This window comes from Lepus europaeus, chromosome 21 (assembly GCF_033115175.1).
Source record: "Lepus europaeus isolate LE1 chromosome 21, mLepTim1.pri, whole genome shotgun sequence".
Classification (NCBI taxonomy): Eukaryota; Metazoa; Chordata; class Mammalia; order Lagomorpha; family Leporidae; genus Lepus; species Lepus europaeus.
In genome coordinates this window covers 1,812,843-1,839,425 of record NC_084847.1, presented here as the reverse complement: position 1 = coordinate 1,839,425, position 26,583 = coordinate 1,812,843, and the positions used below count along the sequence as shown (strand labels likewise).

The following is a 26,583-nucleotide window of genomic DNA, read 5'->3' as shown; positions in this document are numbered from 1 at the left end:
AGAGAGAGGTCTTCCATCTGCTGGTTCACTCCCCAATTGGCCGCAATGGCCAGAGATGTGCTGATTTGAAGCCAGGAGCTTCTTCCAGGTCTCCCACATGGTTGCAGGGGCCCAAGGACTTGGGCCATCTTCTACTGCTTTCCCAGGCCATAGTAGAGAGCTGGATCAGAAGTGGAGAAGCCGGGACTCGAACCGGCGGCCATATGGAATTCTAGCACTGCAGTTGGCAGCCTCCCCTGCTATGCCACGGCGCCACCTCCCGAACCATGTCCCGACACCAGCACCTCTGCCACCATGGCTCCACACAAGAACAAGAGTCCATGAGACTCAAACAGTACCCCAGGGTGGTCACTTGGTGCAAAGGTGAGGACACCACTGTGGGCCCCTGGCTCACCATCACAGGTCCAGCTCCAGAGCCAGGCTATTGCAGGCATTCAGGGGGTGAATCAGGAAATGAAAGAGCAATCTGGGGCCGGCGCTGTGGCGCAGTAGGTTAACCCTCCACCTGCGCCCATAGCATCCCACATGGGCGCCGGGTTCTAGTCCCGGCTGCTCCTCTCTGATCCAGCTCTCTGCTGTGGCCTCGGAAACAATAGAGGATGGCCCCAGTGTTGGGCCCCTGCACCCACATGGGAGACCCGGAAGAAGCAACTGGCTCCTGGGCCATTTGGACGGAAGACCTTTCTCTCAGTTTCTCCCTCTCACTGTGTGTAACTCTACCTCTCAAATAAATAAATAAAATTAAAAAAAAAAAAAAAGAAAAAGATCAATCTCTATCACTTCTCCCTTTCAAAAAGAAATAAACCAGTGAATGGAAGATCTCTCTGTCTCTCCCTCTCTCTACATGTAACTGTGCCTTTCAAATAAATAAAAAATAAATCTTACAAAAAAAATGATTGCAAAGCAAGCCCACAGATGTACAGACTCTTGTTGCGCTCCTATTTCCACACAGGCCAAGAAAACATCACGATTTCAATATAACGACTGACTAGAGACAAAGTCACAGAGTTCATAGCAGGTTTAACTGAGAATTGTTGGTGGGAGTGTGTAGCAATACTGAGAACAAACTTATTAATTCCTAGAAATTCACATTTTCATACCATAAACCAACTTGAGAAAATTCTAGAAAAGACAGAGGAAGACATATCCCATCAGATGTGAAAATGACAGGGCCCACACTGCAGCAAGTGGCTGCTGGACAACCCCTGTGTACTAGAAGAGAGGCAGTGCAAGAGGCACAGCTCAGTACCGTCACACACTGCCGGACAACCCCTGTGTACCAGGAGACAGACAGGGAGCACAAGAGCCACAGCTCAGTACCGTCACACACTGCCGGACAACCCCTGTGTACCAGGAGACAGACAGGGAGTACAGGAGCCACAGCTCAGTACCGTCACACACTGCCGGACAACCCCTGTGTACCAGGAGACAGACATGGAGCACAAGAGGCACAGCTCAGTACCGTCACACACTGCCGGACAACCCCTGTGTACCAGGAGACAGGGAGTACAGGAGCCACAGCTCAGTACCGTCACACACTGCCGGACAACCCCTGTGTACCAGGAGACAGACAGGGAGTACAGGAGCCACAGCTCAGTACCGTCACACACTGCCGGACAACCCCTGTGTACCAGGAGACAGGGAGTACAGGAGCCACAGCTCAGTACCGTCACACACTGCCGGACAACCCCTGTGTACCAGGAGACAGACATGGAGCACAAGAGGCACAGCTCAGTACCGTCACACACTGCCGGACAACCCCTGTGTACCAGGAGACAGGGAGTACAGGAGCCACAGCTCAGTACCGTCACACACTGCCGGACAACCCCTGTGTACCAGGAGACAGACATGGAGCACAAGAGGCACAGCTCAGTACCGTCACACACTGCCGGACAACCCCTGTGTACCAGGAGACAGGGAGTACAGGAGCCACAGCTCAGTACCGTCACACACTGCCGGACAACCCCTGTGTACCAGGAGACAGACAGGGAGCACAAGAGGCACAGCTCAGTACCGTCACACACTGCCGGACAACCCCTGTGTACCAGGAGACAGACAGGGAGTACAAGAGGCACAGCTCAGTACCGTCACACACTGCCGGACAACCCCTGTGTACCAGGAGACAGGGAGTACAGGAGCCACGGCTCAGTACCGTCACACACTGCCGGACAACCCCTGTGTACCAGGAGACAGACAGGGAGTACAAGAGGCACAGCTCAGTACCGTCACATACTGCCGGACAACCCCTGTGTACCAGGAGACAGGGAGTACAGGAGCCACAGCTCAGTACCGTCACACACTGCCGGACAACCCCTGTGTACCAGGAGACAGACAGGGAGCACAAGAGCCACAGCTCAGTACCGTCACATACTGCCGGACAACCCCTGTGTACCAGGAGACAGACAGAGAGTACAGGAGCCACAGCTCAGTACCGTCACACACTGCCGGACAACCCCCGTGTACTAGGAGACAGGGAGTACAGGAGCCACAGCTCAGTACCATCACACACTGCCAGACAACCCCTGTGTACCAGGAGACAGGGAGTACAGGAGCCACAGCTCAGTACCGTCACACACTGCCGGACAACCCCTGTGTACCAGGAGACAGACAGGGAGTACAGGAGCCACAGCTCAGTACCATCACACACTGCCGGACAACCCCTGTGTACCAGGAGACAGACAGGGAGCACAAGAGGCACAGCTCAGTACCGTCACACACTGCCAGACAACCCCTGTGTACCAGGAGACAGGGAGTACAGGAGCCACAGCTCAGTACCGTCACACACTGCCGGACAACCCCTGTGTACCAGGAGACAGACAGGGCGTACAGGAGCCACAGCTCAGTACCGTCACACACTGCCGGACAACCCCTTTGTACCAGGAGACAGGGAGTACAAGAGGCACAGCTCAGTACCGTCACACACTGCCGGACAACCCCTGTGTACCAGGAGACAGGGAGTACAGGAGCCACGGCTCAGTACCGTCACACACTGCCGGACAACCCCTGTGTACCAGGAGACAGACAGGGAGTACAAGAGGCACAGCTCAGTACTGTCACACACAGGACGCGTCAGAACCTGCACTCCCCGCGAACGCACAGCACACTAAAGAAAACGTCTGCGAAGTGTTTCTTCTAGACACCTACGTAAGTCTCTTAAACTCCATCTAAAGAGGGTGTGAAACAAGGGGTGGGCATCAGGTACAGCATTTACGGTGCCCTGTGCAATGCCTCCACCCCTTATTAAAGCACCTGACCCGAGTCCTGGCTCCCACGTCCAGCTTCCTGCACACCCTGGAAGGCAGCAAGTGGTGGCTGAAGTACTTGGGTTCCTGCCACTCACAGAGGTGACCCAGTGTGAGTGCCGGCCTCCCTGTTTCAGCTGTCCCAGGCCCAGCTGTTTCAAACATTTAGGATGTGAACCAGTAGATAGAGATTGTGTGTGTGTCTATGCCTCTAAAATAGATGATTTATACAAGCAAAATTACACAAATAGCCAACGACCATATAAGATGTCTTCCCAGGAAGAAAGAAAGCAGGGTGAGTACTGTGACAGCCGCATCTCGTGTCACAGTGCCTGGGTTTGGATCCTGCCTCTGATTCTGAGCCAGCGTCCTGCTCACATACAACTTGAGGGCAGCAGTACTCCTCAAGTGTGTCAGTCCCTGCTGCTCACACTGGAGACCCAGCTGGAGCTCCTGGCCCAGCCCTGCTGTTGCAGGCATTTTGGGAGTGAACCAGCAGATGGAAGACCTCTGTCTCTCCATCACTCAATCATTCAAATGATAAACAATAAACAAAAATGAAAATTTGTAAGAGCCCCTTTTTAGGGCATCAAAACACTGAGGGGCAGCCACGCCCACCAAGAAACACCAGCCTTCCTGAGGGGCACGTGCCCAGACACGGGACACCCCCTGGGCTGCGGGAGAGGTGAGGTGAAGATGACGACTCCCGGCAGACAGACCTCAGGGAAGCCCAGTGTCTCCGAGGTGGCAGCAATGGCTCTGCATGCTCACTGGGAACGTCCAATCACCTGGTCTGTGGGCGGAGCACAAAGTTCCCAGAGCCCTCAAGCCCGGGGCCACTGCCCTCAACACCCACTTCCTTCTGGAGCACTGGAGGCAGCTGGGGAAGTGGGAGCAGGGTTGACCCACAGGCACTGGGCTGTCTCACTGTCCCACAGGCCACACCTTCCTAAACAGACTGCTGCTGAGGTCTGGGGACCTTACCAGGGGTTTCCACCAGCCTGCTTCTCCAGTAACAATTTCTTCTCATCTTCGGAAAACTGCAAGTCCAGTTCAAAAGAATTAGTGTCCAAGTCATGGATGTACTGCTCTATGTTGCTGCCCGACCGCTGGGGCGGCCCGGCGTCTGCTGCAGAGAGGGAGTGTGAGGAGGACGACGACGACACCTGCATGCAGCCAAACTGGCTCAGGAGGTTATCGTACTGCGGAGAGAGCACAGAGCACGGGGTGTGAGCCACAGCCAGACACGCGCTGCTCCCACTGCCCACACACCGCGCCTGCACAGCCTGACACGCGCTGCTCCCACTGCCCCACACACTGTGCCTCCACAGGCCAGACACACTCCTCCCACTGCCCCACACACTGCGCCTCCACAGGCCAGACACACACTCCTCCCACTGCCCCACACACTGTGCCTCCACAGGCCAGACACACACTCCTCCCACTGCCCCACACACCGCGCCTGCACAGCCAGACACGCACTGCTCCCACTGCCCCACACACTGTGCCTCCACAGGCCAGACACACACACTCCTCCCACTGCCCCACACACAGTGCCTCCACAGGCCAGACACACACACTCCTCCCACTGACCACACACCGCGCCTGCACAGCCAGACACGCACTGCTCCCACTGCCCCACACACTGTGCCTCCACAGGCCAGACACACTCCTCCCACTGCCCCACACACCGCGCCTGCACAGCCAGACACGCGCTGCTCCCACTGCCCCACACACCGCGCCTCCACAGGCCAGACACACTCCTCCCACTGCCCCACACACTGTGCCTCCACAGGCCAGACACACACTCCTCCCACTGCCCCACACACCACGCCTCCACAGGCCAGACACACACACTGCCTCCCACTGCCCCACACACTGCGCCTCCACAGGCCAGACACACACACTGCCTCCCACTGCCCCACACACCGCGCCTCCACAGGCCAGACACACACACTGCCTCCCACTGCCCCACACACTGCGCCTCCACAGGCCAGACACACACACTGCCTCCCACTGCCCCACACACCGCGCCTCCACAGGCCAGACACACTCCTCCCACTGCCCCACACACCGCGCCTCCACAGGCCAGACACACACACTGCCCCACACACCGCGCCTGCACAGCCAGACATACACACTGCCTCCCACTGCCCCACACACTGCGCCTCCACAGGCCAGACACACACACTGCCTCCCACTGCCCCACACACCGCGCCTCCACAGGCCAGACACACACACTGCCTCCCACTGCCCCACACACCGCGCCTCCACAGGCCAGACACACACACTGCCTCCCACTGCCCCACACACTGCGCCTCCACAGGCCAGACACACACACTGCCTCCCACTGCCCCACACACCGCGCCTCCACAGGCCAGACACACACACTGCCTCCCACTGCCCCACACACTGCGCCTCCACAGGCCAGACACACACACTGCCTCCCACTGCCCCACACACCGCGCCTCCACAGGCCAGACACACACACTGCCTCCCACTGCCCCACACACCGCGCCTCCACAGGCCAGACACACACACTGCCCCACACACCGCGCCTCCACAGCCAGACACACACACTGCCTCCCACTGCCCCACACACTGCGCCTCCACAGGCCAGACACACACACTGCCTCCCACTGCCCCACACACCGCGCCTCCACAGGCCAGACACACTCCTCCCACTGCCCCACACACCGCGCCTCCACAGGCCAGACACACTCCTCCCACTGCCCCACACACTGTGCCTCCACAGGCCAGACACACACACTCCTCCCACTGCCCCACACACTGTGCCTCCACAGGCCAGACACACTCCTCCCACTGCCCCACACACCGCGCCTCCACAGGCCAGACACACACACTGCCCCACACACCGCGCCTCCACAGGCCAGACACACACACTCCTCCCACTGCCCACACACTGCGCCTCCACAGGCCAGACACACATACTCCTCCCACTGCCCCACACACCGCGCCTCCACAGGCCAGACACACACTCCTCCCACTGCCCACACACCGCGCCTCCACAGGCCAGACACACACACTGCCTCCCACTGCCCTCACACACCCAGGGTGCTCATGCTATTTCTCCCTGGGGAGGGTGGGGCAGCTCTGACCCCGCTCCTCTGGGTATCTGGCCACCAAACTGAGGCAGGCCTGGGTCCTGCCTAGTCTGGGCCCCTTTCCAGTGGGAAGAGGGGCAAAAGAGGAGCTAAACTCCAGTTTTCACCTCCCAGAGAGGCCTTAGAACCCTCAGTAAGCGTGGCACCAACAGGACAAGAGTAGCGTGAGACCTGCCAGTCTTGCAAGTCCTCATGCTGCTCCCATGGAGTGGGACTTGCTAGAGAGAGAAGCGACCAGAGCGTGTCCAACGTGTCAGTGCAGAGGCATGACCACAGCTCGGGCCAGGCCAGCAGGACAACCACACTTGGCACAAGTGTGCTATGGATCCTGCAGCCCCCACTCGTGACTCTGTGGGAGGCACTATGAATCTCAAAGTTATCACCTGTAGTCAAGTTTGAAGAAAGTCTCCCTCCTTTTTTTTTTTTTTTTTTGACAGGCAGAGTGGACAGTGAGAGAGAGAGAGACAGAGAGAAAGGTCTTCCTTTTGCCGTTGGTTCACCCTCCAATGGCCGCCGCGGTAGCGCGCTGCGGCCGGCGCACCGCGCTGTTCCGATGGCAGGAGCCAGGTGCTTCTCCTGGTCTCCCATGGGGTGCAGGACCCAAGGACTTGGGCCATCCTCCACTGCACTCCCTAGCCACAGCAGAGAGCTGGCCTGGAAGAGGGGCAACCGGGACAGGATCGGTGCCCCGACCGGGACTAGAACCCGGTGTGCCGGCGCCGCAAGGCGGAGGATTAGCCTAGTGAGCCGCGGCGCCGGCCAAAAGTCTCCCTCCTTATCTCAGCAAAGACCGGACTTGTATGAACACAAGTTGCCTGTTATACTCAAGAAAACTGCAAACCAGCATTGACACAGAAAATGCAGTCACTCAGGGCCAGTGCTGTGGTGCAGCAGGATGAGCCACACTGAGTTCGAGTTCCAGCTGCTCCACTTCCGATCCAGCTCCGTGCTGATGCTCCTGGGAAAGCAGTGGAGGACGGCCCAAGTACTTGAGCCCCTGCACCCACGTAGGAGACCCTGATGGAATTCCAGGTTCCTGGTTTCCGCCTGGCCCAGCCCCAGCCGTTGTGGCCATTTATGGAGTGAACCAGCAAATGGAAGATCTCTTTCTCTCTTTACCTCTCCCTCTCTCTAAGTCACTACACCTGTCAAATAAATAAGATAAACCTTAAAGAAAAAGAAAATGGAATCTTATAGATGTGCTAGTCGCTTTGGGGCTGCTGGCAAGCAACAGGGTTGAAGAACCACCAGCACTGATTCTTGGGCAGGAGCAGGCCCCAAGCCTGAGCCTTGCCAGAGCCAGGGACAAGGGAGGAGACAAGATGCCACTAGCAAAGGCGGAGATGAGAATATAGTACACTGTCCTAGCTCCTGTACTCCAGCAAGGCCAGCCTCACCCATACAGGTCCTGGTCCCCCAATAGCTCACGCCGCCCAGCCCCAGTCTGCCCCACCTCGCTGTTCCCCCCTGGAGAAACTCCAGACAGTCCCCAGCCACTCTCTGCTGCCGGAGAGTACTTATCTTATACTCTGCTGGCATAAGACTGTCTGCACAGGCCCTGGCCTGCAGAGCCACCGAAGTGGCTGTTACTACTGTCTCCATTTCTAACACGGGGAAACTGAGGCAGAGAAACTGGCCCAAGGTCACACCCCATCAGTCAGTGCTAACTTCAGGACCAAGCAGGGCTGCCTCCCTCCCTCACAGCCACAGCCACTGTCCTCCTGACCACCCCTCCACCTGGAAAGCTCCCTGTGCTCTGTCCTGCTCCTTGTGCCCTCCCTCAGTGGCACTCAGGTCAGACAAAGGCCAGGCGGGGTGTGGGTCTGACGGAGCCCGAGGCTGGAGCAAGGTTTCCACAGTGCGCAGAGAGGAAACATTGCATTCTCCTAGAGCAACACTGACCCTTCCCCCAAGGAGCTCCAGCCTGAGTCCAGGGACAGATGCCACACTAGTAGTGAGCAAACACTCAGCACACCGGGAGACACAGAAGTGCCTGCTTTCCTCACACTCACCTGCTGGGCCAAGCTCCTTCCTGCTGCAGAGGGCACGGTCAACCCCTCGCACGCAGGGAGACACTTTCTGAGGTGGCATCTTCTGCCAGCCTGTCGTGATGAGAAGTCTGCTACACTGAGCTCTCTGCCCAGAGACTTTCCACAGTGCCCACAAGCTGGGCACGAACCATCTAACTAACAGCAACCAGCAACACGAGGAGTCTGATTCTGGGGGGCGACTGAAGTCAGTGAGGCCAGGCTTTTAGACAAGCCTGCAGGGAGGCTCGGGGTGGGTGGGTGTCTGCGAATTCCCACACACTTGCTCCACAAAGACAGATTCCCAGCCCCTGAGCCCACTGCGCTCTCTTAGAGCTCAGCTGCAGAGTGACTAGGAACAGGGCACAGAACCCAAGGACTAAGATGCCACCTGCCAGTCCCAGGGACCCTTTTGCAGGGATGACAAGATCCAGTGGGGTGGCCACCACAGGGCCCACAGGGCCCACAGGCTCCAGCTGCTGTACAAGAGTGACAGCAGGTGAGCATCAAGATAGCTCCAAGAGGGAAAGATGCTCTCCAGGTCCAGCTTTCTGAGTCTGGGCGCAAAGGGCACCTTGCACAGAGGACGGAGGCCGTGCCAGACTGTAGGTCGGAGATATAAGAAACACTGCTCTGGGGGCTGGCAACGTGGCGCAGTAGGTTAACCCTGCACCTGAGGTGCCAGCATCCCATATGGGCACCGGTTCTAGTCCCAGCTGCTCCTCTTCCAATCCAGCTCTCTGCTATGGTCTGGGATAGCAGCAGAAGATGGCCCAAGATCTTGGGCCTCTGTGGGAGACCGGGAGGAAGCACTTGGCTCCTGGCTTCGGACTGGCACAGCTCCGGCCGTTGCAGCCATCTGGGGAGTGAACGAATGGAAGGAAGATCTTTCTGCCTCTCCCTTTCACTGACTGTAACTCTACCTCTCAAATAAATAAATAAAATCTAAAAAAAAAAAAGAAGAGAAAAGAAAAGAAAGCCTATTCTGCAAGAGCTGAAGCCAGCAATTCTAGCTTGGCTTTGGCAGATGTTCAAACGCTCTCTAGCATGATTCCATCAGCTACAGTGAACTCCACACACGGCCACAGGACGGAAGTCTACCAGAACAGCAGGTTCACACTGACAACACACAGTTCCTACAGCACATGTGCTTTGTGGGGGCTGCAGTGGAGGAGCCCCAGTGTCCGAGTGGTGTGCCTCAGCTCGGGGCCCTGCAGGCCTTGCTCCCCCTGAGCCCTGGAAGGGACGGAGACCAGCACGCACCCTCCAACATCACATTTCCAAACATGCAGAACAGCGGCACTCTGGGATGCTCTTAGAAAGGTCAGTGGCAATCGGGAACGTCTCAAGACACACACTGGCGAAGGCCCGAGTAGAAGCAGCCGGCACTGTGCCAGGTGCCCAGCTGTGGATGCAGGCAATATTCCACTGGCCTGACCCCCGTCCAGCATCCGGCTTCAGGCCGATTCCCCAGGGTGAAAACGCAGCCCACTACCCTCTGCTGAGGGCAGAAGGCTGAACTGACCCTTCAAAGACCGCTGGGAGCCACTGGGCGATACAGCAAGGTGTCTACCCTACCACAGGCCTACCTCGGGCTCAGACGCACCCCATTCCCACTGACTGCAGAGTCTGGGGGCGGGCAGGCAGGAAGGGAGGCAGGCGTCTTGCTCAAACACAACTCCCCACAAGGCTGTGCCCCCCAAGAGCCACTTACATTGCCATAGCAGTCCTCGTCATCCTCGGACATGGCCGGTAGGTAGGCCGTGAGCTTCGGAGGTGTCTGCTGGTGCAGATTCTCCCACGTGATGGACTCAAAGAATGGATGAGCTTTGAGAGGGCCATACCCTTCCATCTCTTCACAGCCTAACCGCTTTGTGGCATCTAAAACCTTAAGCAATAGTCAAGACAAAGTCACTATCAGGGTTCAAATGTAATTCTGACTCCCAGATTCCTTTCTGAGTAACTCTCTTCAATCTCCACTCTCTCCCAGAGACAGTAAGGTACCATGGCTGTCCCCAAGCCCACTCGGGGGCTCCACATCTCTCTCGTCTCCACCCTTTCCTCCCATGGGTGAATACCAACTCAATCTCAAAATACAGTGACTAACAGCAAATCGAGCCGATACTTGAACACTCATGTGGGATGCCAGCATCACAGGCAGCAGCTTACCCTGCTATTTCACGATGCCAGCCCCTATTCTGCACAAAATTGACACTGTCACTGTCTCTCCTGTACTCTGTGTTTCAAATAAGTAAATAAATCTTTAAAAAAAAAAAATAAATAAATAAAGAGGGGTCAGCACTGCTTGCACCATTTGTATGCCATCCTGGAATGTCGGTTCAAATCTCAGCTGCTCCACTTCCAATCCAGCTTCTTGCTAAGACACCTGAGAAGGCAGCAGAAGAGGCCCAAGTGCTTCCTGCCACCCACACGAGAGACCCAGATCAAGTTCCGGCTCCTGCTTAGCCGTGGCCCAGCACTGGCGACTGTGGCCATTTGGGGAGTGAACCCAGGATGGAGATCTCTCTCTCCTCTTCTATCTGTGATTCTTTCAAATAAATAAAATTAATCTTTAAAGAAAAAAAATGAGCACTACAGATTAGGCCACCATCCGCAATGCAGGTATCCCATACTAGAGTGCCAGTTCGAGTCCCTGCTGCTCTGCTTCCAATCCAGCTCTCTGCTAATCCACCTATGACGGCAAGGGAAGAAGGCCCAAGTGCTTGAGTCCCTACCACGTGGGAGACTCGGATGGAGTACCTGGCTCCTGGTTTTAGCCTGGCCAACCCCTTTGGGGAGTGAGCCAATGGACAGAAGGCCTCTCTGTCTATCCCTTCTCTCCCTCTGGTTGTCCACTTTCCAAGTAAGTGAATAAGTCTTTAAAAACAAAAACTGACATTGACAGATCTGGGTCCATAGCCACTGGCACCACAATAAACCCCAAGTTACTGGCATCAGGAACTCCAGATGCCACTTCCGATGCTAAGGACCAAGAGCACACAACACAACAATCTATCTTACTGAAGTCAAAAGTCAGGGAGGCAAGGAGGGAGGAGAGGGGGAGGGAGCATCATTATAGTCTGTATCCGGGAACTGTATTAAATCTGTTAAATAAAAAAAAATATATATATATATATATATATCTGTTAAAGCCTAACCAAAAGTCAAATTCAGAAAAAATACAGTCAAGAGTCAGAGAGTTGGGAAGTGAAAGGGACTTAGAATTACACAGAATGCAAGATGGGCCTGTCGCAGTCACCACCAATCCTAAGAGCACGTCAGTGCACAGAGCTGGGGGGCTCAGGTGTGGCCCCGGATCACTCTTCTGGAAGAAAACTCAAAATATTTACCAAAAGTTTTTCCACAAGGTCTCTTGCCTTAGGGAAGAATTTTTCTGGAAAGTCATATTCCAATTTAATGATCTTCTGAAATATAAGATATTCATTTCTGTGAAATTCAAAAAGAAACAGAGCAGTTATTTCGAGCAGAGCCCACACACCTCACCATGCTGCAAGCACTCTCCCTGGAGCACCCAGCGCCCGGCCACATGGCCCACTACTCCAGCAGGGACAGTCAGCACAGCAGTGGCCCGTGCGTGTGACAGGCCCGGAGCCTGGGGATGGCTATCTCCTTACCCGGCTCGGAACGGTGGTAGTCCTGCTACGAGCTGGTATATTATGCATCCCAGAGCCCAAAGGTCTGAACTTTAAGGTAGGGAAAAAACAGAAAAACAGCATTGGTAACATGTAGGCATAAGTACAGCTCACGTTCCATTCCTCCATCTGCACCCCCAGGTGTAGCCTCCAAACTGCTTCCATGCTTTGGGGTCAGCTGGGGCCCTGGCCAGGGCTGGTCGTCCGCTGCCCTCTAAGTCCCATGGCCTCCAAGGTGTGTGAAAACTTCCATGAAGGGAACGAGCTGAGCTGCCGCGATCAGGCCTGGACGGGCGGTTACAGACAGGACCTGACGTGGTTTCCGGGGGAACCTGACAGAGCAGCACCTTCCCTTTTGTGGAGGCACAGAGGGGGGAGAGAGAGGAAGGGGGGAGGGAGAGGCAAAAAGGGGTAGGAGGGCTGGGGGGCGGGCTTGCCCCATCCATAGCGAGTTGGCACAGTTCAGACTGAAGTCAGATTCTCTCCTGACATGCCAGGCTCACCTCTAGAACAGGTGCAAGGGCACCCAGGACGAGCAGGACCACCCACAGCTCCTCCTCTATAAACACTGCTGTTATCTATTTTAAAATATCACACATTCATCGATTTCTGTAAGCCATTTCCAGAACGTGGCTAGGTGTACCAGGATTTCCCTTCAGCTGCCACAGACCCTCACCCACCATCAATGGCTCTCCCTCTCACATTCACTCACTGCCACTCCCTCTTCTGCCCTCAGTGCCAGGCTCAGAGCACCTGCTGAGAGAGACATGGCTGAGATGGCTTTATGGGTACATTTGTGCTTTGAGTCTCCCTGCATTCCTGGCCCCTCCCTCTGAGCATTAGGGATTACACAGGGCTCAGGGGCTGCCAACAACAGGTCCTGGAAGATGAAATCATAGGGTGTGGTGGAAACCACTACTCAAAACAACAAACCAGCATGGTGTCAGGCATCCTGGGGGAAGGCTATGCCCTCATACTGCAGGTCACCAGCACCTGCAAGGCCTGGTAACAGCTGTAACAGATTGTGGGGCAGGCCTCGTGGCACCTGCGTCACCAGCATCCTGTATCGGTTTTGGTTCCAGCCCCGGCTAATGCACACTTCCCATGCAGCTTCCTAGTAATGTATCCAGGGAGGCAGCAGGGATGTGAGGAGTGGACCCCATTCCTGTTTCTGTCTCACTGATAAACAGATAGATAGCTAGATAAGGACACAAGCCAAGAGAAAAAGCCTCTGCACCTGGGGGCGGGGCGGTGGGTGGCCCTGGCAGGCCACAGGTTCTCTAGGACTGGGAATTCAGGCAGAAGGGACGGGGCAGCTTCCCAGCGCTCTGCATGTCCCTGGTCTGTCATGCACACGTACCGCAGAAATGGTTCACACAATAACGAGGGGAGAAGTGATGGGAACCACCAGGTGCAGAGCGTTCCCTAAGTGCTCAGTCAGAAGCCGCGCCAGTTCTTGAAACTCAGGGTAGCCCCAGCCTTTTCCCAATATCCAGGCGCCAGGGCAGAGAGCCCTTCTCCCGCAACACCCAGCCTGGTGGCACAGATGCACTGGCACATGGGTGATAACTGAGAGCTGCTGCAGTGTCCAACAGCAAGGAACAGTTCAATGAATCGCAACGCCCTCCATGAGAGAGGCGCTGTTTGTGGCACTATGGGTTATGCCAAACCTGCGATGCCGGCATCCCATATTGGAGTGCCAACCTGACTTCCAACTGCTCTGATCTACTCCTTGTTATTGTGTCTGGGAAAGCAGGGGAAGATGTTCCAAGTGCTTAGGCCCCTGCCACCCACAGGGTAGACCCAGACGGAATTCAAGGCTCCAGGCTTCAGGGCTTCAGCCTGGCCCAGGCCCAGCCATGTGGGGAATACATCAGCAGATGAAAGATCTCTTTTTCTTTCTCCTTCCATTTCTCTGTCACTCTGTCTTTCAAATAAATAAATCTTAAAAAAAAAAAAAGAAAAGAAAATCATATAGCTGATAATCTCAATCACATGGGATAATGTTCATCATATAATACCAATGGCCAGATTCAAAATCAAACACTGCATAAAAATTACTTAAAAATACAGAAAATGGAGGGAACAAAATGACCAGAAACAAATCTACCAAAATGTCTCTAATTGCTGAATGAGTATGGAGATTTATTTTCTAAGAATTCTTGTTTTTTTAAAGATATTTATTTATTCAAAAGAGTCAGAGGAAGAGACAGATCTCCCATTTGCTAGTTCACTCCCCAGAGGGCCAGTGCGGGGCCAGGCTAAGGCCAGGAAGCAGGAGCTTCTTCTGGGGTGCGTGGCAGGGCCCCAGAACTTGGGTCACCTTCTGCTGCTTTCCTGCGCCGTTACCAGGAGCTGGATCAGAAGTGGTGTGCCAAGGCAAGAACTGGCGTCCACTTGGGATGCCAACGTAACAGGTAGCAGCTTGACCCAATACACTGTAACACCAGCCAATTAAGAATTCTTCATAATGAACAGCAATCACTTTAAAAATCAGAAGAAGAAAATGCTCAAGTATTTTTTTTTTTTTTGGGGGGGGGGGACAGGCAGAGTGAATAGTGAGAGAGAGACAGAGAGAAAGGTCTTCCTTTTGCCGTTGGTTCACCCTCCAATGGCAGCTGCGGCTGGCACACTGCACTGAGCCAAAGGCAGGAGCCAGGTGCTTATCCTGGTCTCCCATGGGGTGCAGGGCCCAAGCACTGGGGCCATCCTCCACTGCACTCCCAGGCCACAGCAGAGAGCTGGACTGGAAGAGGGGCAACCGGGACAGAATCCGGCGCCCCAACCGGGACTAGAACCCGGGGTGCCGGCGCCGCAGCGGAGGATTAGCCTGTTAAGCCACGGCGCCGGCCTCTTCAAGTATTTCTAAATGAATATCACATGATTAAAAATTAAAAACCAGGCATCAGCACTGCGATGCGTGGGGTTACACCATGGCCTGCAATGCCGCATCCCATGACAGCCAGTTCAAGTTCCAGCTGTTCCACTTCTGATCTTGTTACTGGCTAGTGGGCTGGTTCTGGGAAGGCAGTGGAAGATGGCCCGAGTGGTTGGGCCCCCATCAGCCCCATGGGAGACCCAGATAGAGCTCTAGTTTCCTACTTTCAGCCAGGCCCAACTCCAGTCACTGAGGCCATTTGGGGAGTGAACCAGCACTAGAAGATCTACCTTACCCTGTCAGCCTGCCATTCAAGTATCAAAATAAAATAAATGTTTAAAAGCCCAGAGACTGCTCAGGCGATCAAGTTCAGCTGTTCAAAGCATTCTTTTTTGTCCTGCCCCCAGGTTTCTGCCCAGGGCTCCCTGCCCCTGGATTCTTTTTAAAGCTGTCAGGCTTGGCAACGAGCCACTGTCCCCAGAAACACTCACTCCCTCACTCCAGTCCTTCATTCTCTCAAGGTGGCTCATTACAGGCGAGGACCTGGCAGAGCAGGACACTGACAGCATGGGACTGGTGTGGGCCCTGTCAGCCCAGGAGAGGGCGCCCATGGGTCAAGAGGCGCAGGACAAGCCTAAGTCATCCCTTCTGCCAGGCTCTGTCATCCTGGAGGTGCCCCCACACCGTTACATTTTTTAAATCTATTTATTTAAAAGTCAGAGAGAGAGGGAGAGAGGAACAAAGAGATCCTCCATCTGCTGGCTCACCCTCCAAATAGCCACAATGGCCAAGACTGGAGCAGGCCAAAGGCAGGAGCTTCATCCGCATCTCCCATGTGGGTGGCAGGGGCCCAAACACTTGGGCCATCCTCCATGCTTTCCCAAACACATTGGCAAGGAGCTAGATCCGAAGTGGGGCAGCCAGGACATGAACCAGCAGCCACATGGGATGCTGGCACTGTAGGTGGCAGCTTTATCCCTTAGGCAACAGTGCTGACCCCGGCTCCCCACATTTTTTAATTCCACATCCTAATATCACCTCTTTGTCCCTCTCCTGCATCACATGCACCCAACACAGTCCCTTTACGTCTCCTCACTCCTGACCATGGACGTAACAAGCTTCCTTCTTGTGCTGCTCAGATGTCCCCAGGACTAACCCCTCCTCCAGTCTCCCAACCTCTTATTTCACGAACAGAACCCACTCCTGGGCCAACACCAGCCCCTGAAACCCCCACCCCCACCCAGCACTTCTAATTTTCTCCACTGGGACCAACACCAAGGCACAGCTGTATCTCTCCAAGAGCCGCAGACCTGGAGCCTCACCAGGCCTCTCCAGGGCTGACTCAGCCTTGCCTGACACTTCCTCCACCTACCCCCCAGGTTCCTCTCCCATTCTGCAGAGCCCATGGTGCTGCAGCTGCCACAGCCCTATCGCCCAGCCAAGTCTGCCCTGCGACCCACAGCAGGCAGAGGGGGCCTGGGCTCCGTGCACATGGCAGTAACACTCCTCCCCACTACAGAGGAGGATCAAATCTGTAACCAAAAGGCAACCACCAAGCCAGGAAGTAGAAAACGTAACAATGAAGTAACAAGCATGTGTGGTTAGAAGCAGAACACTAACTTCTCACAAAGTATGCGTGGCTGTTTTAAAAGCCCCCAAAGTTACTCCTTCAAGTCTCTCTCTTATGCAAAGTTTACGAGGCACGCGAGAGAAGAGAGACGTTCCTATCGGACAGAGGCTGGTTACCTTTTACAGGCCGACTTCTCCGTGAGCAGCTCTGGAGAGACATACTGCGCCGTTCCTACAAACGAGTTGGCCCTGGCTGAGGAGAAGAGGGAGAAACAGAAGGTCATGCTCAGAGATGCCCTCCACAGCCCAGCAGAGCAGCCCAGCACTGGCTCACCCCACAGGGGGACCAGACCTCTGCTCAGCCGGTCACCCGCAGTGGCTGGCCCCAAGGTCCTCTGCTCAAGGACACCTACCTAGCCCCCTGTGCACTGTGCTCCTCCTTCCTGGCCCTTCCCACCTGTCACATGCCTACTGAACAGCTCGTCACACTCCCCCTATCGTCAGCGGTGTCCCCACAAGGATGGAGCAAAGGACAAAGGCTCGTCTGTTAGACTTGTGCTGCCAAAACACACACCATACAGGCTGTAGACATCCTAGGAACAGCTGCTGGCCAGAGACGACCCCCAGGAGCTACAGGCCCCCAAAGGGAGCACGATTCAGGCACTGCACCCACAAAGTCTGCCCCAGGTATGCTGCCTCCAGTCCTGACTTACGCTACACAAAGGCCCCACAGTTCCCGGGAGACACAAGATTGAGGGCCAAGACCCTCTGGACCCTCTCACCCTTGGAGATGCCCATGTCAGCCCATGGCCCCAATAAATCTATCAGTTGCCACACAGCCTGATGGATGGAGCAGCCCCACAGCACAGGCTGTCCAGGCCTCTACACAGAAGCCATGGGCACCCTGTCCCGCCTGTCCCGCCTGCTCCCAAGAGTTGGGACGAGGGATGCTCACAATCCCACTGCAAAGACCCAGGCCTGTAAATGCTCCCTTCAGTAAACCACTTTCATGTAAAGACCACGGCTGGACATGGCACTGTGGGGTAGCAGGTAAAGCTGCCACCTGTGATGCCGGCATCCCATACAGGCCCAACTTTTGTCCCAGCTGCTCCACTTCCGATCCAGCTCCCTGTTAATGGCCTGGGAAAAGCAGCAGGGGATGGCCCAAGTGTCTGGGCCCCTACGACCCACATGAGAGAACTGAATGTAGCTCATGGCTTTGGCCTTGCCTAGAGCTGGATGCTGCGACCATGTGAGGAGTGAACCAGTGGCTGGGAAATCTCTGTTTTCTTTCACAAATAAATAAATAAATAAATAGCTAGGCAGGTAGACAGATAAATCTTTTTTTTAAGGGGGGGGGGGGCATGGCTGCATTTGGAGCTAGTCAGGACCCTGAACGAAGCTACCACAAAGGAGACTCCTGAAAGACAAGAAACCAAACCAAGAGCCAAAAACAACTGAAGTCATTTGACCACTCAAAGAACCAAAGAAATGCAAATTAAAATATGACAGCCCATCCAACCAGCAATGAGAAAATGAAGAAAACAGCGTAGCAGGGACTTGGGGGCACGGACGCAGGACTTGTGGCAGGGACGCAGAACGGCTGACTTCTAGGGAGCGACTTCTTCAGGGACATCAGGTCACATGCAATGATGCCCTGCCTCAGACACTCCGTTTCCACCAGTGACCCCGGTCCTAAGGGACAAGCACGAGACAGCGAGGAAGACGCCAGGACAACATCGGGCACGGCCACCACAACACGGTCAGACGGCACGTCCACTGGCGCTCGCTTGCCTCCAGTGCTGCTCCTCTACTGTTCACAGTTACTTTTATGGCTTCCATTTTGTAATGGCATCATTAAAAATTTCTAGAAATACATTTCCTTTTTTTTAGACTTTTCATTTATTTGAGAGAGTTACAGAGAAGCAGAGAGAGAGGGAGAGAGAGGTCTATCATCTGCTGGTTCGCTCCCCAGATGGCCACAACAGCCAGAGCTGGGAGGATCCAAAGCCAAGAGCCTGGAGCTTCTTCCAGGTCTCCCATGTGGGTGCAGGGGCCCAAGGTCTTGGCCATCTTCCACTGCTTTCCCAGGCCACAGCAGAGAGCTGGATCAGAAGTAGACCAGGGGCTGGCGCCATGGCACAGTAGGTTAATCCTCCGCCTGTGGCACCGGCATCCCATATGGGCACCGGTTCTAGTCCTGCCTGTTCCTCTTCCAGTCCAGCTCTTTGCAGTAGATGATGGCCCAAGACCTTGGGCCCCTGCACCCACATGGGAGACCGAAAGGAAGCACCTGGCTCCTGGCTTCAGATCGGTGCAGCTCCGGCCATTGCAGCCATCTGGGGAGTGAACCAGCAGAAAGAAGACCTTTCTCTCTGTCTCTTCCTCTCACTGTCTGTAACTCCACCTCTCAAATAAATAAAATCTTTAAAAAAAAAAAAAAGAAGAAGAAGTAGACCAGCTGGGGGGCTGGCACTGTGGAGTAGCAGGTAAAACTGCCTCCTGCAGTGCCGGCATCCCATATAGACGCTGCTTCGAGTTCTGGCTGCTCCGCTTCTGATCTAGCTCCCTGCTATGACCTGGGAAAGCAGTAGAGGATGGCCCAAGTCCTTGGGCCCCTGCACCCACGTGGGAGACCCAGAAGAAGCTCCTGGCTCCTGGTTTCAGATCGGCAAAGATCTGGCCATTGCGGCCAATTGGGAAGTGAACCAGCAGATGGAATCTCTCTTTCAAATAAAATAAATAATAATAATAATAATAATAAAAGTAGACCAGCCAGGACTTGAACAGGCACCCATATGGGATGCAGCACTGCAGGTGGTGGCCTTACCTGCTACGCCACAGCAATGGCCCTGAAATATATTTTCATATGGAAAGATGTACAAAGGGTTTTTTTGTTGTTTTTGTTGTTTTGTTTTGTTTTTTGACAGGTAGAGATACAGACAGTGAGAGAGAGAGAGAGAGAGACAGACAGACAGACAGACAGAGAGGTTTTCCTTCCGTTGGTTCACTCCCCAAATGGTCGCAATGGCTGGAGCTACGCCAATCTTACGACAGGAGCCAGGTGCTTCCTCCTGGTCTCCCATGCAGGTGCAGGGGTCCAAGAACCTGGACCATCCTCCCAGGCCACAGCAGAGAGCTGGACTGGAAGACAAGCAATGAGGACTAGAACCGGCGCCCATATGGGATGCCGGCAACGCAGGCGGAGGATTAACCTAGTGTGCCACAGCACTGGCCCCAATACAAAGGGTCTTCAAAACGTTTATGGAGGGGCAGGCGTGTAGCTAACACCCAGGGCACAGCTGAGATGCCGGTGGCCCCTCAGGAGCCTGGATTCAGCTTCCAGTTGATGCAGACCCTGCGAGGCTGTGCTGATGACTCCAGTGACTCGGTCATCTCACAGGGGAGACCTGAACTGAGTTCCTGGCTCCTGGCTTTGGCCTGGCCCAGCCAACCTTTGTAGTCATTTGGGAAGTGAACTAGTGGATGGGAGCCGTATCTCTGCCAAATAAACAAACTTTTAAAGTTCATGGAAAATGCATTTTATGAAAAAACTATGCATTTCCAAATTGTTCTGCACCAAAGTTAATTTACCTCTCTGTATCATTTTCTCACAAAAATGTGTAGTACTTTCACGTATTTGCATAACCAACTGAGGCTGTCAAACGATATGCAGAGCCACGTGACACACGGATACTCACATTCACCTCATGTTCGTGTTGGCCAGAGACCATGGAGCACGCGACTGCGGCTGTGGCCTGAGCTCTTGCCTTCTCTCAGTGTCAGTCTGCTAGGCTCCCTCGGCTCACCTCCCCAGAAGACAAGCAGTCACCCTCCCATCAGCTACTCGAGAGACACAACTCCTCTCCAGTAATGTTCTTGATGCATACAACTACACACAACTAAGAGGAAAGCAAATGTAAAGAAATTAAGGCCAAAGTATTACAGTAATACTGGTGGCACTGGTGACAGGCTCCAGCAGGGCTGGTCTAGGTCACTCTGCAATGGCACTGAGCATGTCCGAGCGCCTCCCCCAATCACTCTGCAATGGCACTGAGCGTGTCCGTGTGCCCCCCATCACTCTGCAATGGCACTGAGCGTGTCCGTGTGCCCCCCCATCACTCTGCAATGGCACTGAGCGTGTCCGTGTGCCCTCCCCCCATCACTCTGCAATGGCACTGAGCGTGTCCGTGTGCCCCCCCATCACTCTGCAATGGCACTGAGCGTGTCCGTGTGCCCCCCATCACTCTGCAATGGCACTGAGCGTGTCCATGTGCCCCCCCATCACTCTGCAATGGCACTGAGCGTGTCCGTGTGCCCCCCCATCACTCTGCAATGGCACTCAGCGTGTCCGTGTGCCCCCCCATCACTCTGCAATGGCACTGAGCATGTCCATGTGCCCCCCCATCACTCTGCAATGGCACTGAGCGTGTCCAAATGCTCCCCCCCCATTACCCTGCAATGGCACTGAGCGTGTCCATGTGCCCCCCATCACTCTGCAATGGCACTGAGCGTGTCCAAATGCTCCCCCCCATCACTCTGCAATGGCACTGAGCGTGTCCATGTGCCCCCCCCATCACTCTGCAATGGCACTCAGCGTGTCCAAATGCTCCCCCCCATCACTCTGCAATGGCACTGAGCATGTCCGTGCGCGCCCGCCATCACTCTGCAATGGCACTGAGCGTGTCCAAATGCTCCCCCATCACTCTGCAATGGCACTGAGCGTGTCCGTGTGCCCTCCCCCCATCACTCTGCAATGGCACTGAGCGTGTCCGAGCGCCCCCCCATCACTCTGCAATGGCACTGAGCGTGTCCGAGCGCCCCCCCATCACTCTGCAATGGCACTGAGCATGTCCATGTGCCCCCCCATCACTCTTCAGTGGCACTGAGCGTGTCCAAATGCTCCCCCCCATTACCCTGCAATGGCACTGAGCGTGTCCATGTGCCCCCCATCACTCTGCAATGGCACTGAGCGTGTCCAAATGCTCCCCCCCATCACTCTGCAATGGCACTGAGCGTGTCCATGTGCCCCCCCATCACTCTGCAATGGCACTGAGCGTGTCCAAATGCTCCCCCCCATTACCCTGCAATGGCACTGAGCGTGTCCATGTGCCCCCCCCCAATCACTCTGCAATGGCACTGAGCGTGTCCATGTGCCCCCCCCATCACTCTGCAATGGCACTGAGTGTGTCCAAGCGCCCGCCATCACTCTGCAATGGCACTGAGCGTGTCCATGTGCCCCCCCCATCACTCTGCAATGGCACTGAGCGTGTCCAAGCGCCCGCCATCACTCTGCAATGGCACTGAGCGTGTCCATGTGCCCCCCCATCACTCTGCAATGGCACTGAGCGTGTCCAAATGCTCCCCCCCATCACTCTGCAATGGCACTGAGCATGTCCAAATGCCCCCCCCATCACTCTGCAATGGCACTGAGCGTGTCCATGTGCCCCCCCATCACTCTGCAATGGCACTGAGCGTGTCCGTGTGGCCCCCCATCACTCTGCAATGGCACTGAGCGTGTCCGTGTGGCCCCCCATCACTCTGCAATGGCACTGAGCGTGTCTGTGCGCGCCCCCCATCACTCTGCAATGGCACTGAGCGTGTCTGTGTGCCCCCCATCACTCTGCAATGGCACTGAGTGTGTCCAAGCGCCCCCCATCACTCTGCAATGGCACTGAGCGTGTCTGTGTGCCCCCCCATCACTCTGCAATGGCACTGAGCGTGTCCGTGCGCGCCCCCCATCACTCTGCAATGGCACTGAGCGTGTCCGTGTGCCCCCCATCACTCTGCAATGGCACTGAGCGTGTCCATGTGCCCCCCCATCACTCTGCAATGGCACTGAGCGTGTCCATGTGCCCCCCCATCACTCTGCAATGGCACTGAGCGTGTCCGTGTGCCCCCCCATCACTCTGCAATGGCACTCAGCGTGTCCGTGTGCCCCCCCATCACTCTGCAATGGCACTGAGCATGTCCATGTGCCCCCCCATCACTCTGCAATGGCACTGAGCGTGTCTGTGTGCCCCCCCCCATCACTCTGCAGTGGCACTGAGCGTGTCCAAATGCTCCCCCCCATCACTCTGCAATGGCACTGAGCGTGTCCAAATGCTCCCCCCCATCACTCTGCAATGGCACTGAGCGTGTCCATGTGCCCCCCCCATCACTCTGCAATGGCACTCAGCGTGTCCAAATGCTCCCCCCCATCACTCTGCAATGGCACTGAGCATGTCCGTGCGCGCCCGCCATCACTCTGCAATGGCACTGAGCGTGTCCGAGCGCCCCCCCATCACTCTGCAATGGCACTGAGCATGTCCATGTGCCCCCCCATCACTCTTCAGTGGCACTGAGCGTGTCCAAATGCTCCCCCCCATTACCCTGCAATGGCACTGAGCGTGTCCAAATGCTCCCCCCCATCACTCTGCAATGGCACTGAGCGTGTCCAAATGCTCCCCCCCATCACTCTGCAATGGCACTGAGCGTGTCCATGTGCCCCCCCATCACTCTGCAATGGCACTGAGCGTGTCCAAATGCTCCCCCCCCATTACCCTGCAATGGCACTGAGCGTGTCCATGTGCCCCCCATCACTCTGCAATGGCACTGAGCGTGTCCAAATGCTACCCCCCATCACTCTGCAATGGCACTGAGCGTGTCCATGTGCCCCCCCATCACTCTGCAATGGCACTGAGCGTGTCCATGTGCCCCCCCCCATCACTCTGCAATGGCACTGAGCGTGTCCGTGCGCGCCCCCCATCACTCTGCAATGGCACTGAGCGTGTCCGTGCGCGCCCCCCATCACTCTGCAATGGCACTGAGCGTGTCTAAGCGCCCCCCATCACTCTGCAATGGCACTGAGCATGTCCGTGCGCGCCCGCCATCACTCTGCAATGGCACTGAGCGTGTCCAAATGCTCCCCCATCACTCTGCAATGGCACTGAGCGTGTCCGTGTGCCCTCCCCCCATCACTCTGCAATGGCACTGAGCGTGTCCGTGTGCCCCCCCATCACTCTGCAATGGCACTCAGCGTGTCCAAATGCTACCCCCCATCACTCTGCAATGGCACTGAGCGTGTCCATGTGCCCCCCCATCACTCTGCAATGGCACTCAGCGTGTCCAAATGCTCCCCCCCATCACTCTGCAATGGCACTGAGCATGTCCGTGCGCGCCCCCCATCACTCTGCAATGGCACTGAGCGTGTCCGTGTGCCCCCCCATCACTCTGCAATGGCACTGAGCGTGTCCATGTGCCCCCCCATTACTCTGCAATGGCACTGAGCGTGTCCGAGCGCCCCCCCATCACTCTGCAATGGCACTGAGCATGTCCGTGCGCGCCCCCCATCACTCTGCAATGGCACTGAGCGTGTCCAAATGCTCCCCCATCACTCTGCAATGGCACTGAGCGTGTCCGTGTGCCCTCCCCCCATCACTCTGCAATGGCACTGAGCGTGTCCGTGTGCCCCCCCATCACTCTGCAATGGCACTGAGTGTGTCCAAGCGCCCCCCATCACTCTGCAATGGCACTGAGCGTGTCCGTGTGCCCCCCCCATCACTCTGCAATGGCACTGAGCGTGTCCGTGTGCCCCCCCATCACTCTGCAATGGCACTGAGCGTGTCCATGTGCCCCCCATCACTCTGCAGTGGCACTGAGCGTGTCCATGTGCCCCCCATCACTCTGCAGTGGCACTGAGCGTGTCCAAGCGCCCCCCATCACTCTGCAATGGCACTGAGCGTGTCCGTGTGCCCTCCCCCATCACTCTGCAATGGCACTGAGCGTGTCCGTGCGCGCCCCCCATCACTCTGCAATGGCACTGAGCGTGTCCATGTGCCCCCCCATCACTCTGCAATGGCACTGAGCATGTCCAAGTGCGCCCCCCACCCCCCATTTCTCTAATAGCCGCAGGAGAACACCAAAGCACCTGTGATGGCTCCTGGGGAGATACTTGTTGACAACTCAGTGAAAATCAGCCATTTCCTTTTGTCCAAGGTCACAAATGCCAACTCCACCTGAGACACCTGTGTTTGGGGCCTCAGATGGTTTAACTGAAAACCACGGACATGACCCAGACCCTCTCCCTGGAGGTCTGGAGATCAGCAGGAGGTCAAATGTCTCCACCCGCTGAAAGCTCAGGCCGGAACCGTCACTGCCACCGTGCTCCTCCAGGCTGCTGCCCAGATGACAGACCATCCAGAGCCTGGGGTCACAGGCCGCACTGCCCAGATGACAGACCATCCAGAGCCTGGGGCCTCAGGCTGCACTGCTCCTCCACTCTCGATGTGGCTGCGGCAGTTTGAACAACATTTGGCTCCGAGGGCCAGTGCCATGGCTTAGCAGATAAAGCCGCTGCCTGCAGTGCCGATATCCCATGTTGGCGCTGGCTTGAGTCCCAGCTGCTCCACTTCCAATCCAGCTCTCTGCTATGGCCTGGGAAAGCAGTGGAAGATGGCCCAAGTCGCTGGGCCCCTGCACTCGCGTGGGAGACCTGGAGGAGGCACCTGGCTCCTGAGCAGCTCAGCTCTGGCCATTGTGGCCAATTGGGGAGTGAACCAGCAGATGGAGGACTCTCTCTCTCTCTCTCTCTCAGCTCTGGCCATTGTGGCCAATTGGGGAGTGAACCAGCAGATGGAGGACTCTCTCTCTCTCTCTCTCAGCTCTGGCCATTGTGGCCAATTGGGGAGTGAACCAGCAGATGGAGGACTCTCTCTCTCTCTCTCAGCTCTGGCATTGTGACCAATTTGGGAGTGAACCAGCAGATGGAGGACTCTCTCTCTCTCTCAGCTCTGGCCATTGTGGCCAATTGGGGAGTGAACCAGCAGATGGAGGACTCTCTCTCTCTCTCTCAGCTCTGGCCACTGTGGCCAATTTGGGAGTGAACCAGCAGATGGAGGACTTTCTCTCTCTCTCTCTCTCTCTCTCTGACTCTCCTTCTCTTTGTGACTCTTTCAAATAAATAAATAAATCTTAAAAAAAATTTTGGCTACGAAACTTGTTTGGACAGTGAAATCCCAAATTCTCGATAATCCAAGACAGTGGAAACTGGGGCAGGTGCTGTGACAAAGCAGGCTAAGCCGCCACTTGTGACCGCATCACATACCCAAGTGCCAGGTAGAGTCCCAGCTGAACAACTTCTGCTCCAGCACCCTGCTGATGAACCCAGGAGGCAGCAGTGTTAGCTCAGGTATGTGGACTCCTGCCACTCATGTAGGAGTTCCAGCTCCTGGCTTCAGCCTGATCCAGCATGACTGTTGTGAGCATTTTGTTTTAAAGATTTATTCATTTATTTGAAAGTCAGAGTTACTGAAAGAGAGGAGAGGCAGAGAGAGAGAGTCTTCCATCCGCTGGTTGATTCCCCAATTGGGCGCAACGGCCGGAGCTGCACCAATCCAAAGCCAGGAGCCAGGAGTCTCCTCCGGGTCTCCCACGTGGGTACAGGGGCCCAGTGACTTCGGCCATCCTCCACTGCTTTCCCAGCTATAGCAGAGAGCTGGATCGGAAGTGGTGCAGCCAGGTCTCGAACTGGTGCCCATATGGGATGCCAGCACTGCAGGCTGCGGCTTTACCCACTATGCCACAGCACCGGCCCATTGTGCACATTTAAGATCAATGTTTGAATTGATCTCTGTGTGTGTGTGTGTGTCTGTCTATGTCTCTGTCACTCTGCCTTTCAAATGAATAAATCTTTAGAGAGCAAGCGAGAGAGAGAACAAACAATCCACAAGGTGTTGAGGGAGTGTGCCTAAGCGGAGGTCCTGCCCTCAGAAGGTAGTCCTGGTGAGGGACCGGTCATAGAACCTGTACTGGGCTCAGCCAAGGGCTCTCTGCTTCCTGGGCTCCAAGTAACCCCTCCACCATGCCGTCCTCCGGCCTCACCATGCGAAGTCCAAACCGACGGGGCCTGCCTGACCACGGACTGTGACCCGCTAAAGCTGTGCGCCCAAAGAGCTTCCATCTTTAGCGAGCAGCCTCTCTGAGACACTTTGGCGTAGTGTGAAAACACTAAACCAGGGGTTCACAGAAACGGCTCTGTGTCCTGGATCAAGGACCACCCTGGTACCACCAACCTCATCTGCAAGGGAGCAGCTGGAGACACGACCCTGA

At 55.6% G+C, this 26,583-nt stretch overlaps 2 protein-coding genes across 3 annotated transcripts in view; one reads left to right on the top strand and one right to left on the bottom strand.

Moving 5' to 3' along the window:
• The window catches only part of RNPS1 (RNA binding protein with serine rich domain 1), a 426,882-nt gene that overhangs the window by 110,278 nt on the left and 290,021 nt on the right, over positions 1–26,583 (top strand). The gene's annotated exons all lie outside the window — the stretch shown is intronic.
• Positions 1–26,583, bottom strand: part of PDPK1 (3-phosphoinositide dependent protein kinase 1) — a 91,811-nt gene that overhangs the window by 12,274 nt on the left and 52,954 nt on the right. For both annotated transcript variants that reach the window (XM_062180773.1, XM_062180774.1), the window contains exons 7-11: positions 16,672–16,747; positions 12,030–12,098; positions 11,745–11,841; positions 10,109–10,282; positions 4,227–4,444 (exon numbers count right to left, since the gene is read on the bottom strand). In XM_062180773.1, the coding sequence (XP_062036757.1) occupies positions 4,227–4,444; positions 10,109–10,282; positions 11,745–11,841; positions 12,030–12,098; positions 16,672–16,747 (634 nt within the window). The remainder of the gene's footprint in view (positions 1–4,226; positions 4,445–10,108; positions 10,283–11,744; positions 11,842–12,029; positions 12,099–16,671; positions 16,748–26,583) is intronic.